Here is a 16,670-nt window from a genome sequence, read left to right as displayed (position 1 = left end):
ATAATTCCTTTTCTTGAAATATTTTGAAGATCTTTTCTTATATACTTTAGATTTTGAAGTAGACGGACCATTCAAGGGCTGATAACCATATTATTGGCAAAAATTTCCCAATTCATTTTTACTGTTAATTCTATCTTTTTTGAGCTTTTCTTTAAACCTAAGATCAGCACAAACTGCTAATCCCTCTTTATTAATGTAGTTTATTAGATCTCCATAAGTTAAATTTTGATAAAGGATGGTATTATTAAAATTTTCTCTTAATTTTTGTCTAACTCTTTCTGCAAAGAGTTTTGGAAGGCCAGCAATAAAGCGTTCCTTCCAATAAGATTCTTTACAATCAGGTCTCGAAAAAACTTTAACAAGATAGTTATCTTTATACCATCTAAAATTAGTAAGTTTTCTGCAATGTAAATTCATTAAAATTTCTGAAGTTTTTTCTTGAAAAGTAGTAGGATCTCCTACAAAGTTTTTGATAATAGCAAAAATTAAAGTGTTAACCATATTATCTTCAAATGTTTGTATTTGTTGATTATTTTCTTGTTTTATAATAGTTTTCTTAGCAGATAAAATATAATCTTTTTTCTTCTTGTGAAATATAGAAATCCCACCATCCTTTAAGGCTGCCAGTAAAACCAGAAGTAATAATATTAACAATTTGAAGTTGAGTATTATTATGAGCTTTATAAGCATTAGCAGCCATAGTCATTTGTTGTATAATATTTCATAATTTGATGTTCAGAATGGCCATCAACATTCCATTCATAAACATAATTACCATCATATTGAGAACGATCAAATTGAAAACTTCGTTCTTCTGATTGAACATCTGGAAGAGAGTGCCTATTCCAATAATTTCTTATGGTTGGTTTTGGATTTTTTTTTCCGAAAGTGCTTCGCTTTGATTGATGAATTTTATTAAGATTTGAAAAGTCATTAGTGAGTTGGCTAATATCATCATTTGAATTAACAAATTGTTGAGCAAGAGTTTCAAAATTTGTTTCACTATTAATATCAATATTTTCAAATTCATCATTTGTAAGAGTATTAATATTGTTAGTGTTTGAAATATGAAGTTTTGAAAGTCTTTTTTTCTAATTCGTTAATTAAATCCATATTTCCTAGATTAAAATTATCATCGATTTGACAAGGAACAAAACTTATATTACTAGCGCTTGTCATATCTTGCTTATTATCATTCTTGTCTTTGAAAATTTTTTCTTCAACTTTAACTAAATGCTCGGTAATACTAGATAAAGTTTCGTTTGCATAATTATTTTGGTAAATAATTTTTTGAAGACCCTTTCCAGTAGTTAATTGATTTGGGGCTTGAACTAAAAGAGTCGCAATAAACATATCGTTAATAATAATTTCTCATTTTGGTGGAAAATTAGCAATAATTTCTTTATTAGAAATAATATCTTTATATTTTTTTTCTTAAAATGGGAGTGATAGAATCATTTTTAAATGGGTAAAGTATTTTATGTTTAGGGGCATAAATTAACTCAAACCATTGAAAAAAAAGGAGAATAAATTTTATTTGATAAAACATAATATTCCCAAATGCCTAAATGGAGAAATCTTAAGTAGTATGAAAAATTTTCTTCGTGCCAAACTCTTTTTTTATTATTATAATCTTTGTAATACTCAATATTTTTTAAGTAATCAAAGTCAACTTGATATTCTAAATTTGAGAAATTCATTTTAACAGGTTGTTTTTATTAGGATTGAAGAAATATGTTTTATTGACTCTAAATTATGACTTCGTGATTTTTCGTATTTTTTTATTCCTATCGTTAGCCTAGAAATTTTTTCTATTTGTTTATTATATTTATTTGTATATGGAAGTATTTTGTATAAATTATAATCTTCATGAGTTCTAGTTTCTTCTAAACCTTGAATGGTTTTGTATATATTAGAATTTATCTTCCAATGTCTTTTTAATATATTAGCCCAAAGCTTATTATTTTTTGAACAATTAATTTGTACTTTAGAACTCATATTTGTTGTTTAAAATTTTGAAGTTCATCAATAAAATCTGATTTAGTAGGACTAGGAAAACTATTTCCATTATTTTGATCATCTTGATATAATGGTTTGGGAATAGAATTAGTATAGTCAACAGTTTTTAGTTTTAAAGATCTTGACTTTGATAACGAAGATTTTGAAGAACTTGTTTCTGGGATAAAAGAAGTCGATAGTCTGGATGATGAAATGTTAAGGAAGAAAAATTTATATCTACTGAACCATCATTATATTCTATAATATTTGAGATTTGTTTCGAAGAGTCTAATGATTTTGGATCGATAACATTTTGTAAATTTCAGTTACATGATTGAGTTATATCAGACCATTTTAACCTTTTTGGTGTGTGGACTTTGGTATGGTTAGTATTTGCTTCAAAAATAATTGTTTCATTTTTAAGACTTGATAAACGTGTTTTCGGTTCAAGTGTAGTTGTTATAATTTTGTAACAAACACGATAAATTATTGTTAAAGGCTTTGTATCATCTTTAAATTCTAAATTTTTTGTTTCTACAGTTAACACTAAAGTATCTAAAATATTTTTATCAAATTATATATATATATATATATATATATATATATATATATATATATATATATATATATATATATATATATTGAAATATCAATAAATACTAAATTGATATAATAAGGATTAAAAGTAATTTTTTAAAATAGAAAATGATATAAATTGAAAATATGTTTTAACTAGAAGGGGTAAAGACGTAAATTTTTGATAAAGTGATTGTTTGATGGGGGTGTTAAGAAAATCGTTTAAATAAAGACACCGTCTGTTGGTTTGTCTCAAAATAATAGTCCACTTCGAAAAATAAATAACATTTTTACCAAAATACTTCCTCTTTATTACTTAACCAACTAAGCATTTAAAGGAATATTAAATGCAAAATAAAGACAAAACTGTCGTTTTATTAAATAAAATTAGTGGTAATTAATGTTTTTTTAATATATATGTTTTTTTTATCCGTAGACAATAACATTGAAAATATAAATTTAGGTTAAAATGGCTTTGACACTAAAAGTGGTTTTTGACCAATAAATTAGGTGGGAATAGCAACACCCAGTTTATGATTTTGAATAGGGATAATGACTTGAAAGGGTAACAAGCTTTCGATTTTTGTCACATTTAGTCACTAAACTTTTTTTCGTTATCTATTTGCCATTGAACTATTGAAACTGTTCACATTTTACCCTTATGACCGGCTGTTGCCGGTCATAAGGGTAAAATGTGAACAGTTTCAATAGTTCAATGGCAAATAGATAACGAAAAAAAGTTTAGTGACTAAATATGAACGAAATCGAAAGTTCGTTTCCCTCTAAAAAGTTCAATGACTAAATGTGAACAAACTTCCTCTTGTATTATGTTTTAGCAAATTATTTATTTTTGTTAAATTGTAGCAACATTTGTTGATGAAGAAATCTATGAAATAAAAAAAAAAACAAAACAAAACCCTGAAAATATATTTTAAAAAAAAAAACAAAAAACCAAAACCGAAATAAAAAACCAATGGTTTGACATTTTCCAAAATAAAAAATCAAAATTTCCAATCTGATTTTGGTTTTACAAAAAAATGGATCATTCTCACTGATGTGAATTATGACCATTGGTTTGGCATGCGAAATTTGTGACATCCCATGAATATATAGTTACAACATCGTCTGAACTCGTAATTCATAGTAAGGGGTTAGAGTAGCATCGCATGAATACGTAGTTACAATATCGCCTGAAATTGTAATTCATCACCTACAAGTTATGGGCCTGCTGGTGTTTCCACTGGGCTGTCTAGAATAGTCTGTGGTCGCCATCTATACTCTGGTAGATGACTACATCGCCACAGTGCTGGTTAAGGTTATGGTATCTCCTTTCATCCTACATCACATATTCATCATCATCTATTTACCTAATTATCATCACCTTTCTATCATCACCTATCTCTCATCATTTTATTTCATCACATTGCTGGTTAAGGTTATGCTTCATAACTTCGAACCCCAAGGTTTACTCTACTAAAGTTTCATATTCTCGTCTCTCTGGACCTAGAAGGGTCCAGATCTATCACACCAAAAATCTCAAGATAGCTCTTCCTCTCACTCTACACACTCAAGCTCGCTAGGGCTCTCACTTATAGGAAAAGTAGTCGCAATTGAAGGTCATAAGTTCCTTTAAATATGGCTCGGGCCCAAAGATTTAGGGTTTCTGCCAACAGCGCGGACTCGTCGAATCGCCTCACCGACTCGTCGAGTCCATTCATTAATCCAAGTCATCAGTCGCGACCTTACTCGACGAGTTGAGGCGTCAACTCGTTGAGTCTCTCTTCCTAACTCAAAAGAAAAATACTTAAATTATGATACCTGGAAATCCGGATGTTTCATTTTGTTTTTTTTATTTCATAGATTTCTTCATCAACAAATGTTGCTACAATTAAACAAAAATAAATAATTTTCCTAAAACATAGTACAACAGGAAGTTTGTTCACATTTAGTCATTGAACTTTTTAGAGGGAAACAAACTTTCGATTTTGTTCACATTTAGTCACTAAACTTTTTTTCGTTATCAATTTGCCACTAAACTATTGAAACTGTTCACATTTTACCCTTATGACTGGTAATAGCCGGTCATAAAGGTAAAATGTGAACAGTTTCAATAGTTCAATGGCAAATAGATAACGAAAAAAAGTTTAGTGACTAAATGTGACAAAAGTTGAAAGTACGTTACCCTTTCAAGTCATTATCCTTTTGAATATGCTTTTAATAGAAAAGGACTAATGGCAGATATGTAAATAATGTAAATAACAAGGGCATGGTATTAGAGTCTGGCATTCACAAGCAAACAAACACAAGCAAAGGGATTAGTTGTGGACGATACACGATAGAGAAGATAGATTCGCTCGAGAGCTTCGCCTGAGACATTTATGGCGGCAGCTTCTTCTAGGGCTTTCTTGCTCTCTCGATTCGCCGACATCTCACTTTTTCACCACCAACCACCGCCCTACTCCCACCACCTCCTCATCCGTCCCTTGCCGCCTTCCTTCTCCGCCATCACCGCCTCCAAGAAACGTCCAGGTCCTGTTGCTATCGTCAGCTGTCTTATATCCGGAGTAGATGGCGGTGGCGTCTCCGATGAGTTTGTGTCCACACGCAGGTCCGTCTCGTTCGATCGTGAATTCTCCGTCATCGCCAACATGTTGAAGAAGATCGAGCCGTTGGATACTTCCGTGATCTCTAAAGGCGTTTCCGATTCCGCTAAGGATTCCATGAAGCAGACCATATCTACGATGCTAGGGTTGCTTCCATCGGATCAGTTCTCCGTTATGGTTAGAGTTTCGAAACGTCCTCTTGATCTCTTATTATCCTCTTCGTTAATCACAGGGTAAATCATAAGTAACTATGATTTTGTTTATTAATCGTTACATTTGATTAATCTAGTCAATTGGATCTGTTATTGATTGCAATTGATGTTTGTTATGAAGGTATACCTTGTGGAATGCTGAATACCGGATTATGCTGATGAGAAACTTTGAAATTTCTCCTTCTAATGATTCGAAAAAGCAAAATTGTGGCGAGGATAATGAGGTTTCAGATGAGAAAGTCGATAAAAGTGAATGTTTATGTGATAGTGTCGTGATGGAATGTTGCACTGAGGAATCCGAGAGGTTAAATCTACAAAGTTGTTTGGGTGATTTGACTCCTGAAGCCATGAATTACATCCAACAGTTGGAATCAGAGCTATCTACAGCCAAAAAGGTGAGACACTATGTGTGACTTTGCTTATGCTATCATAGAGCTTGAATCAGCTTTAACGGTGATTTCAATTTTCGTTACCTTTTCTTCTCAGGAACTGCATGGTAGGAAGCAGGAGAATATGCAAATTGAAAACACAAGAGAAAGTGACAATGATCTATTGAAGTACTTGCGATCATTGGATCCTGACATGGTAACCACAAATTTACAATTAACCCTAATCTAATCACTCACTTCCTTCTTAAACTGATGATTGAAAACCAAATCATCCATCTTTCTTGATCAGGTGAATGAACTATCAAGACCATCATCTTCAGAGGTTGAAGAGGTTATACAAGAACTTGTACAGTGTACATCAAGAAAGTTCTTCAAGGAAGAAACAACAGAAAATTTGGACATAGGAAGCCAAGAAAATTACCCAAATGATAATGATAACTTCTGTGACACCATTGGGACTTCACGAGATTACTTAGCAAAGTTGCTTTTCTGGTTAGTGAAAACATTTCATAAAAGCTATGATGTATGATTATGAAATTAAACTTTAACAAATTTTGGTTTTTTGTAGGTGTATGCTAATGGGGCATCATTTGAGAGGGTTGGAGAACAGATTACATCTGAGTTGTGCAGTGGGGTTGTTGTGACTTGTGATAAAGATAAAACAAGGTAGAAAGATTGTATATGCTTTTCCTTTTTTGAAATTTACTGTTTATACTTTATTAAGATTACTACAAGCAAGCCATGATTCAATGCCATGTTCTTGATTGTATTTATCATGTAATTTAACTCATCCTCCATCCACTTAGGCCTACAATAGTAAATTTAAATCGATTGATGAATATAAGTTTACATAAAAAATCAGACTTTTGGTGTGCATAAGCTACCTTATTGAAATGTAGTATTTGGTGAGACTACTAAAGTAGTTTTGATAAGCTAGCTTTTTTAAAAAGCTTGGGTCTTTTTCCACTAGTTTTCCAAGTATACCTTTATATGCTCATTTCTTGATATTTTTATTTTATGTTATTTTACATTTTTCATCTAGCTTATCCAATCATCTTTACCAAACGTTATTACTTTATCAGGTAGCTCTTACCAGTACTTATCAGTATCAGGCAAAAATTAGTTTTTCAGCTAGTCTGTCAAATGCATTGGACTGGGACTGAACATGATGGGACAAAAATTACAAAATTTTATCCAACCAAAAAAGGTGGGATAGAGGTTTGTGTGTGTAAATGATGTAAATGCCCTTCTTATCAATGGTCTTAAAAAGCTAGTCCAGTCACAAACTAGGGGCATATCTAGAAGGGTGGATACATGAACTTTTGCTTGTAGTATAAAAATAGAAAATATTTGTAATGGTAATACATTTATTAAACACTATTTAAAATAATAATAATAATACATAATTAGTGGAGCTCTACGAAGAAATTGGCAATAGGTGAGATTTTCATTCAATTTGATCTTGGAGTGGTCAACTTTGACGATTTTTAGGTTGACTTTTTAAACGGCACCAAGCCAACAAATGTTGACCCACAACTATTTGAAGTAGTCATCAAAAAATCATGATTCATGAGTCATTATTAAATTTCTCAAAAGAAAGTGTTTTACCAACTTTTTAGTAAATTAGCTTTTGAAAACCCATAATAACACGTTTTCTTGGAAATATCAATTGTATAAGGAAAGAAAGTTTTATGTGATTTATGCAAATAAGACATTCTTTATTAGAGATGGCAATTCAACAGTTGAGACGAGCTAACATGTCAAAATCAGTTATATATCTTGTGATGGTTTAAGAGGATCGGGATTGTATGTCCATTTCTATCAAAAAAAAAATTATAAAAATAGCTAAAAATTACATAATAAAATGGGGTAAATAGGAAATGACATGTATTCTTCCATCCATGGATAGACTGATTCTATATGTGAAGTATATAGTAACACAATGGTGATTTTGAATTCATTGTTTGGACTAGAGTCTTCTCTTAAATATATCTTTCATCTTGTGGCTTACAAATCGTTTCACTTGGAAGCATTTTTTAGGCAAAGGTCTACTAGAAGCACAATTTCTTCTTTGATGTCTTATATACCGCTTATTCTCTTATCAGTTCAAATACGTGCACAATTCGAGTAAAATGAGAGAATTAGGTTCAATGCCTGTTATTATCAAAACATGAGAGAGAAGGATAAGTTGAAATACTTGCACCAACAACATTATTTGTCATGCTATATTAGATTACATAATTACATTTGTAATTTTAGATATTCACTAAAATGTTCATATTTGATACCCACGTGACCTTTTATTTATCATTTCCAATAAGTGGGGCTCGTTGTCTCATTTAGCATTCGTGATATTCATTTAATTGGCGACCAAGTTTTATGTCTAATATGTAAGAGATTAACACGTCTTATACCTTCGAGTGCCCAATCAACGTTTATATTATTTTATTTTTTTTTGTAAAAACTACTTCAAAGTTAAAGCTTGTAGGATCTGAATATTAGTCCAGTGGTGGTTGATGTTAGTTACTCATGTTTTAAGTAACTCATTCCAATCTTACAACTATGATCTTGCAAAATGAAAACAGTCTTGATCTTAACAGCATAACTTCACAAATACATTTTCCAAAATAAAAACTACCCAAAAATACAATCTTATTCTATCATTATATACCCACAAATGAATCATACAAAAGAAGAAACGAACAAAAAAAAGACTAGTAAAATATGTCAACTTAGTAACTTACACCCTATTAATAATTGTGTCACCAACAGTTAAAAAAAAAAGACAAAAAGTAGTAGTAGTAGTAGTAGTAAGCTAAGCTCTGTACAAATCTAAGATAGCCCAACCTAACAGAAAGCAGAGCTTCAAAGACTCACGGCGTCAACTAACCACAAACAACCAACCTTAAAAAAAAACAAACAATCCTTCTATTGCGATTCTTCTTCTAATGTTACAAACAACGTTAAACTTTCACAACATTCGATTAAATTGACCACATCCCCCATATTTACACAACCCCAACCCAACATCTTTTCTTTTCTTTTCTTTTATATATAAAATCTTCACAAACATCTGTGTACATAGCGCTCCCATTTGCTCTCACCTAAATTTCTTCAAAACAACAACAATATCAACATACCATATATCCAATTTAGCTAAAAAGTTAACAGATTTTTTGTTTTTTTTATGTACCTTTGTATTTGAGAATCAAACTGAGACTGAAGCTGTTGATAAGAATTTGTGAAATCTTTCTATTTTGGCTTGTTGACTATGTGAAGAAGAAGATGATGATGACACATTTCTTTGTTTTCTTCTTACTCTAAAGTAGTCTTCTGTATCCAGCACATATGATATCTGCAAAATTCATTATATGTCAAATTATGCTACATTTATTTTTTTTATCAATCAAAAATGACCAAAATACCCTTTGATACCTTTGATGAGCTACAAGACATCTTATACTCCAATCCATTCACCACATCAGCACCTTCCATGGCAACCGTTATGCTCGAAGATTCATCCACATCCGAAAATCTTCTTTTATTTCTACAAAAATAAATAAATAAATAAATATAAAAGTAGAAAGTACATAGCTATTTCTCACATAAAACTATACTGATACCTGTTCATTAAGATGCCAGATTGTTTTTTTGTAGGAGCAACAGAAAGAAAATCTTTATAAAGATAAGAAGCAAAATTAGGATCCACAGAAACAGCAACCACTTCAGGCTTTTCATTTCCATCATCCATCAATTGAACGGTCAAACGAGACGTGGGACCGGTCAACTGCAAATAAAAATAAATATCTTATTTCCAATATTTTATAATAAAGAAAAGAAAAGAAAAGAAAACCTACACATTGAAATCTGTAGATGTTTTCATCATGAAGAAGCACATGTGCGTTTTCATAGTAAACAGAATCAATAAATTTCTCTGGTTTTCTTGATTTTTCATATTCGTATAATTGAAGAAGTTTGTTGTCCATTTCATCACCTGCAACACTTTGAAGCTGCATCCAAATCCAAATCCAAATGTGAGTAAACGTAAAACAATAATAATAATAATAATAATTATTACCTGTTTGACAAGTTTATAAATTAATTTATCCAAAGTGAATAACACATAAGATTGATTCCCTAAAATTGCACGACAATCGTCTTCAAATTTTGCATTATCAGCTGACCCATCAAGCAAGTTGTATAAAGCACTCATAAATCTGTAAATATTTAAGATTTTAATTCAAGTGAAAATAAAGAATTAAAAAAATAATAAAAAAAAAGACCTTGAGTAGAGATCTGGAGAGGAAGTGTCCTTGTTGGAGCTTCTCCACTTTGTTTCAGCAGATGTTGAATTCAGTTTTGCTGATAAAAGCCTTTCATATAAAACCTGAAAAAAAAATATAATTAAAATTAAAAATAAATAAATAAATATTGAATATTGAATATTCTTACTTGATGAAGCCTAAAGAGGACATAAAAGCTATCATTCCCATAAAAGACATGCAAATCTTTTATTTCACCATTATCACATAAAGGAGCTGCAACACGTTTTGCTAATGGCTTTGCAGTTGACAAAAATTGCTCAGACGGGGGCAAAATCGTCAAATCACCACCACCACCATCCTCCTCCACCCCCTCAGCCTCCCCTTCACTCTCCGCCTTACCATCACCATCACCATCACCATCAAGATCATCACCTTCATGATCTTCCTGCGAACAATCATCGGCGGCTGACTCACTGCCGGAGACATCACCGCCGCCCTCAGAGACATTCACACTGTCCTCGTCATCACCACCACCACCACCACCCCTGTGTGAATTGTTATCTTCATATCTGACGAAATTGCCCTCATCAAAATCATTATTTGGAGATAATTCGCCCTCTTCTTTCTCAATTTTAGCTGCTTCATTCAAACCTCCTCCGTTTACAGCTGTTATGAGATCCCGATGCTGTAGATTACAAAAATATAATAAATTACTTTTTTGCCCTTTTTTTAATTTTGTAAATCATTAATGAAAAAAGTCTTACCTGTGATGAAGGAATTTTGTCAATCTTAGACTTGGATTCATGAGCATCCTCATTAACATTATTAGGTCTAGAAGTACTTGCTTCACGCCCTGAAAACAAATTTCCAAAATTACCCTCCACCACAAAAATATAGAAATCATAAATGTCAAGATTACAAACCAGATAAATCTACAGGACCAGAATCCAAACCCCATGTTCCATTAGAGTTTGACACTTTATCTCCATTCACCATGGTCTTTAAGTCTTCTTCCTTGGTCAAAGTCAAACCATCTCCATTGACCAAACTGTTCTTGTTTGAATCTTGATCAGGTAATGTAGTTTGAGCCCCATTATCACAATCAGCATCTGGATTTCCATTAATTTCAGTTTTGGGAGTAACAATAACACCATGGCTTGAGATTTCAGCATCTTCAACAGAATTAGGGTTTTGAGGGCGAAAAGGGACACCTAAAATTGGCTCCAAGAAACTGGTCCATAGCCTTAAGACTTTGTTTAATTGTTCCTTTGATGTGCAGATTTCTTCACATGAATATTTTATGAGTTTTAATAAGTCTTCGTGAATGTCTTTGTCTTTGAATTCATATTCAAGATTTGGAACTATGTAGTGACGACTTCCAGCCGCAATACTCAATACAACATCATCATCTTTCTGGCTTTTTTCCTTTATTTCTTTGATTTCAGCCACCAATGCTGTTTATAAAGACAAAAAAGACTCTTTAAATATATAAAGATTAAAACTTGATGATACCCAAAGACAAAAAAGACTCTTTAAATATATAAAGAATCAAATGTTTCCTAAAAAAATTAAAACTTGATGATACCCAGAGACAAAAAAGACTCTTTGAATATATAAAGAATCGAATGTTTACTAAAAAGATTAAAACTTTATGATACCCAGAGACAAAAAGACTCTTTGAATATATAAAGAATTGAATGTTTACTAAAAAGATTAGAACTTTATGATACCCAGAGACAAAAAAGACTCTTTAAATATATAAAGAATCAAATGTTTACTAAAAAGATTAAAACTTGATGATACCCAGAGACAAAAAGACTCTTTAAATATATAAAGAATCGAATGTTTACTAAAAAGATTTAAACTTGATGATACCCAGAGACAAAAAAGACTCTTTGAATATATAAAAAATCGAATGTTTCCTAAAAAAATTAAAACTTGATGACACCCAAATCAACAAAATCAAGAATTTAAGTTTGTTTCAGGGTATGTGCATGCATACATACCCTGAAAGAAAATTTGGTAGTGTGTTATAAAAAAAAAGGTCATTATACTAAAGAAAATCATGATAAAGATTTTTTATTGTAGTACATGGTTGAGTCAAAAATCAAAACTTGATATCCAAATCACTGAAACCAAGCACCTAATATTTTTCAAAAGAAATAAAAACAATAAATTGTCATTCTAAATTTCTAACACATCCCCTGAACAAGATTTGTAAATGTATTGACTAATGAATGAAAGGTTGGGTCGAAAATCTTGCAAAGAAAAAAAAAAAAAGATTACTTACATTTGGTGCTGAGATTCTTTGAATCTTGTTGCTTGAAATAGAAGCTACGATGATCTAATGATTTGTAATGATTCTTTGCATATATTTCAGCCCACACCTTGTTAAAGTCAGACCTACACTTTGACCAATCTTCTTGTTTTTGTTTCAATCGAGTCAATATAACAGGTAATGCAAGAGATGGATTTCTTCTCAATATATCCATCACATCAAGCCCATGATCACCATATAAACGTTCAATACACCTCAAATCAAGAGCTACATTACATATCAAACACACAACATTTCAACATAATCCCAAATTATATAAATAAATAAAAAAGTTCACCATTTTTTATTACAAAATCACCTGTGAAATGCTCTTCAATACGAATGGGTCCTTCTGTAGTGATTGACTTGTTGTTGATGTTGTTCAACAAATCTTCTGCACGTTTAGATGTTGAACTCACAGATTCCAATAACATATCCAGCTCAAACCTAAAAAATCATCATTGAAAAAGTTTGAAACAGATACATAAGATGTGAAAACTCACACAGTTGTAACAATTAGGGTTTTTTTAGGGTTTACCTATCGTCCTCACATCTGAAGAGGCTTTCTTCATACTGGTTTCTACGCATGTGTTTGAAGGAATAATCTTCACTTCCAGAAGTTACAGATACCCAAAGATCATTAAGTACTTGAGATCCAAGCTCTGATCTTTGGCTTACTGAAGGTATTGGATACTAAAAAAGACCAAAAAAAAAAACACAATTAAATGATGTATATGATCTTTCAAATAAGAAAGAAGAGAAAGAAAGAGTTACATCATCAGGGAGAAGTCTGTAACTAGGTGTGCATCTTTGACAATTGGAAAGATCAAGTTCTTGAATTGATTTTCCCCAATATTTCTCTTTATACATGTCCTCTTTTGCAGCATCAGCTTCACGTCTATGTTCTCTCTCTTTCTCCTCTATCCTACTTGATTTTGAGACATGCCCTTCATTCCATAAAGCTTCTGTAATTCATAACATGTTACATGTTATGTCAGATTAGATGACATGAACAAAAGTACAAAAACCAGACAAGAAGAAAGAAGAAAGACATACTTTTATCCATCACACCTGCAAGGAATCCATCTGAAAAAAAAAAAATATATGTATTAGTGAAAAAGATAGCATAAAAGATTATAAAAGAGTCATGAATGTCAAAAAAAAGCCACCTATATGCATGTATTAGTGAAAAAGATAACATAAAAGATCATTAAAGACTCATGAATGTCAAAAACAGCCACATATATGTATGTATTAGTGAAAAAAGATAACATAAAAGACTTATGAATGTAAAAAAAATAAAAGAGGGGGGGGGGGGGGGGGGGGGGACCTATATTTTCACAACGTTCCAGAAATGCACTGAATCCTTCCATAAGATCTGGGTGCTTTCCGAGTAAATCTGAAACCTGAAACAAGAAAAAAATTTCCAATGTTTAAAAAATTTTAAGAATGAAAGATCAAGGAAACAAAAAACAAGCATAAAAATACATACCAAGCTCTGTAACTCTTTCCTTGTAATTATTTCAGTGCTAAAGATATGTAGACACTTCAAGAAAGCTTGATAATCATCTGTATTGCGTAATCTATCCTTCACTTTCTCACAGAAAGTAAATTCTTGGCTATATAAACCTATAAAAAACAAATCCCATAAGTTTTTTTTATTGAAATATTTAAAAACTCCTCAACTAATAAAAGAAATTAACTAACTTTTAAGAGCATCTTTATCATCATATGGAGCTAAACCGGAATTCACTCCAAAATCTTCAACTTTTCGTGCAGATTTTCTTTTTTCAAGATGTTTCATGTCCCTATTAGCATCAATATCAGGCTCTTTAAAATCTTGATCACGATTTCTTCTATCTCTGATTTCTTTTTCAGATCGTTTTCTTTGCTCCTTGTGAAGTTTCATCATTGCTTTATCATCTTCCATTTCATGACCTTCAACACTTGGGTCCCGCTCTCCATGTGGAGGAATAATCTTATCTCTCCTCCCTCGTTGCTAAAAACATATACACATTTAGTCCTTTGAGTAAAAGATTACAAAGAGTAAACAAATGTAAAAAGCTACTTACTTTATCTATTTGTGTATGCCTTAGAGGAGCCATAGCTGAGCTTCTTTCATCATATCGGTTGTAAGATTGCCTTAGAAATGAAGCTTGATGTGCAGATGCAGCAGCAGAAGCATCAGGTAGAAATCTTGTAAATTCATCAAGAAGATCAGGATGATCATCAAAAAGTGTGGCAACCTGTGTAAATTGTAATATAAGATTATAATATATGATTATATTTCTATGTGAATTGTGAGTTTGTGACATGAAATAGGTGTAGAAAAGAGTATAGAATTTTACCTCATGGTAGACTTCATTGATACCCTTGTGTTCCTTTCTATACATATTCAAGATGTCTAGAAACGACTTGTAAACATGATCATCATTTTGAAAACGTTTCTGAACAAGAGAAGAACAGGGTTAGAAATTAGAAGGTATACATATACAAAAGATATTATTTTGTTAGACATAAGAATTATCGATTTCACCTTTATTTTGTTTACAAAGCTTATAGCTTCCTCAAACTCTATGGTTCTTTTTGGTGGAGCCTCATCATCTTCAATAACTGTAATTTCATAGCCTTTTGGCAAGAAAGTGTTGAACCCAAAAATAAGATTATTGTGCCCTTTAAACAATTCTTTCACTCTTGCTATGACTCCAGTAGTATCAATTCTGCATAAGGTAAAATGTCAAATTGAGGTGCATGTTGAATTGTTGATGTGAAAACAACTACCATTTCATTGTGATTTTTATGTACCTTTGAGCTTTAAAGTCTTTCATAACATCAAGAAACATGTCGTATTTTTCTCTTTGATCTTGAAACATGTCCTTAACCTCTTTTAAATATGTCAAAGCATCATTTGTAGTGAGCTTTTGGGCACTACTAGCACCTCCTCCACCACCTACCCCTCCTGCTGCTTCACCTCCTCCTCCTCCTCCTCCTCCTCCTCCCCCTCCTCCAGGGATTTGGGGTTGGCCGTATCTTCAAGATGAAGAAGAAAAATGAAAATCAACCCTTTTAATAATATATAATAAAGAAACTCACATTCAAACACCTGGATATGGGACAAATCCTATATGATTTCATGGAGATACTATCAAATGGAACGCTCTATCTAATTATTCATGAATAAGATTCCATGACTCATAGGAAGAGATTCCAATTTACTCTATCCCTCTATCCACTAGCTGATCTAATAATCTTATAATCATAAGCCCTAAAACCTAAAAAGGACAAGAAAAACACCCTACCAAGGGCATAAATTTATCATGCATAAAGAGCATAAACTTATCACTTATCATCGAGGTTTATTAGGCTATAGCTGAACAAATAAAAGTCAAAAAGAACAAGTCAAACCATAGTTCGTGCTAGATGTGATTTCAGAAGCCAGTTATCCTGATCATGCGTTTTTTGCAGGTGAATCCACCAAATTCAAAACTAACCCCATAAAAGTACAAGCAGATTCAAATTCAAAGGCAATTAGGCAAAAAGTGCATATTTGCATGAAGCAGATAAACCAATAAGATCAGAAAGGCCTCTCGAATCATCACAACACATGAATAATCCACACAACCAGACGAAGAATTTAACAAATAACAACACGAAATTGAAAGAATTTAAAGACTGGAGCATACGATTCTCCACGAGATGAACCAAAAGGTCGCTTAATTTGAGAGTTACTAAATACATCATCTCGTAATCGTTTCATATCTGCAAAAGCAAACCACAAATCAAGATTGTTTGAAGATAAGCGTAAACCACAAACAAATTGCAAAGATAGCACCGACTAAATCTGTTTTATAATATCAACAAATTATAAGGATTACAAAAGGCTAAACCTGTGAAGTAACCCTCGAAGGAGGGAAATTGGGCAGATCTAAGCACCCAACGAAATCAAACAAGTTGTATCACCTTTAGATCGAAGTTTCGAAACAACAATTACTTGTGTAGCAAAAACAAACCAGTTTGAGAAGAGATACCAAGAGGTACAACAACAAAAAAGAGGTGAAGAAATTTGTGCATTGTGCGTGTAATTGTAATCTAATTTACGTGACGCCATTTATATAATTTTCATAATATGAGGGGCTTTATATATCTACTAGAATTTCTTGAAAATGGGCTTGTGTATATTTGGCAATCAAGGATCAAGCATTTCCTTTTATATAGTTGGGCTTTAGTACACAAAAATTTGCCCTAATTCATGTCTAGGGTTCATTTTCACCTTTTTAAGGATTATGCTAATGGGCTAATGGCAACCAAAA

The 16,670-nt window shown here is 32.0% G+C and overlaps 2 protein-coding genes across 3 annotated transcripts; one reads left to right on the top strand and one right to left on the bottom strand.

Moving 5' to 3' along the window:
• The first annotated feature begins 4,869 nt into the window (after positions 1 to 4,869).
• LOC145093386 (seed maturation-like protein) lies at positions 4,870 to 7,192 on the top strand. Of its 2 annotated transcripts, XM_079031502.1 has the most exons (6): positions 4,870 to 5,410; positions 5,511 to 5,784; positions 5,876 to 5,974; positions 6,068 to 6,270; positions 6,347 to 6,444; positions 6,861 to 7,192. In XM_079031502.1, the coding sequence occupies exons 1-5, from the start codon at positions 4,953 to 4,955 to the stop codon at positions 6,420 to 6,422; spliced, it is 1,110 nt and encodes a 369-aa protein (XP_078887628.1). In that variant the 5' UTR covers positions 4,870 to 4,952; the 3' UTR covers positions 6,423 to 6,444; positions 6,861 to 7,192. The 2 variants fall into 2 exon arrangements, with proteins under 2 accessions (XP_078887628.1, XP_078887627.1); XM_079031501.1 differs by lacking the exon at positions 6,861 to 7,192 and having other exon boundaries at positions 6,347 to 6,547.
• Positions 7,193 to 8,475: 1,283 nt separating this feature from the next.
• LOC145093385 (paired amphipathic helix protein Sin3-like 2) lies at positions 8,476 to 16,459 on the bottom strand. The gene is made up of 24 exons (XM_079031500.1): positions 16,248 to 16,459; positions 16,044 to 16,119; positions 15,166 to 15,390; positions 14,897 to 15,080; positions 14,709 to 14,807; positions 14,433 to 14,606; positions 14,068 to 14,359; positions 13,853 to 13,989; positions 13,691 to 13,766; positions 13,417 to 13,446; positions 13,135 to 13,325; positions 12,899 to 13,053; positions 12,680 to 12,807; positions 12,334 to 12,588; positions 10,967 to 11,497; positions 10,808 to 10,896; positions 10,231 to 10,728; positions 10,062 to 10,165; positions 9,857 to 9,995; positions 9,636 to 9,788; positions 9,402 to 9,565; positions 9,214 to 9,325; positions 8,972 to 9,133; positions 8,476 to 8,890 (listed from the first exon to the last, which is right to left on the bottom strand). Exons 2-23 carry the CDS (start codon positions 16,115 to 16,117, stop codon positions 8,987 to 8,989), a joined length of 3,957 nt encoding a protein of 1,318 aa, XP_078887626.1. The 5' UTR covers positions 16,118 to 16,119; positions 16,248 to 16,459; the 3' UTR covers positions 8,476 to 8,890; positions 8,972 to 8,986.
• Positions 16,460 to 16,670: the final 211 nt, after the last annotated feature.

The sequence above is a fragment of the Lactuca serriola genome, chromosome 3 (genome assembly GCF_051521515.1).
Source record: "Lactuca serriola cultivar US96UC23 chromosome 3, Lser_US96UC23_V15, whole genome shotgun sequence".
NCBI classification, from domain to species: Eukaryota; Viridiplantae; Streptophyta; class Magnoliopsida; order Asterales; family Asteraceae; genus Lactuca; species Lactuca serriola.
This window is presented reverse-complemented; position numbering and strand designations above follow the sequence as displayed.

Bases quoted from the DNA above. Each gene is read 5' to 3' on its own strand.
- LOC145093386 (XM_079031502.1), top strand. From the start codon at position 4,953: ATGGCGGCAGCTTCTTCTAGGGCTTTCTTGCTCTCTCGATTCGCCGAC. The intron at 5,785-5,875 runs GTGAGACACTAT...TTTTCTTCTCAG, and splicing joins AGCTATCTACAGCCAAAAAG to GAACTGCATGGTAGGAAGCA. The intron at 6,271-6,346 runs GTTAGTGAAAAC...GGTTTTTTGTAG, and splicing joins TTAGCAAAGTTGCTTTTCTG to GTGTATGCTAATGGGGCATC.
- LOC145093385 (XM_079031500.1), bottom strand. From the start codon at position 16,117: ATGAAACGATTACGAGATGATGTATTTAGTAACTCTCAAATTAAGCGA. The intron at 13,326-13,416 runs GTATGTCTTTCT...TATGAATTACAG, and splicing joins TGCAGGTGTGATGGATAAAA to AAGCTTTATGGAATGAAGGG. The intron at 12,808-12,898 runs GTAAACCCTAAA...ATGATTTTTTAG, and splicing joins TTCAGATGTGAGGACGATAG to GTTTGAGCTGGATATGTTAT.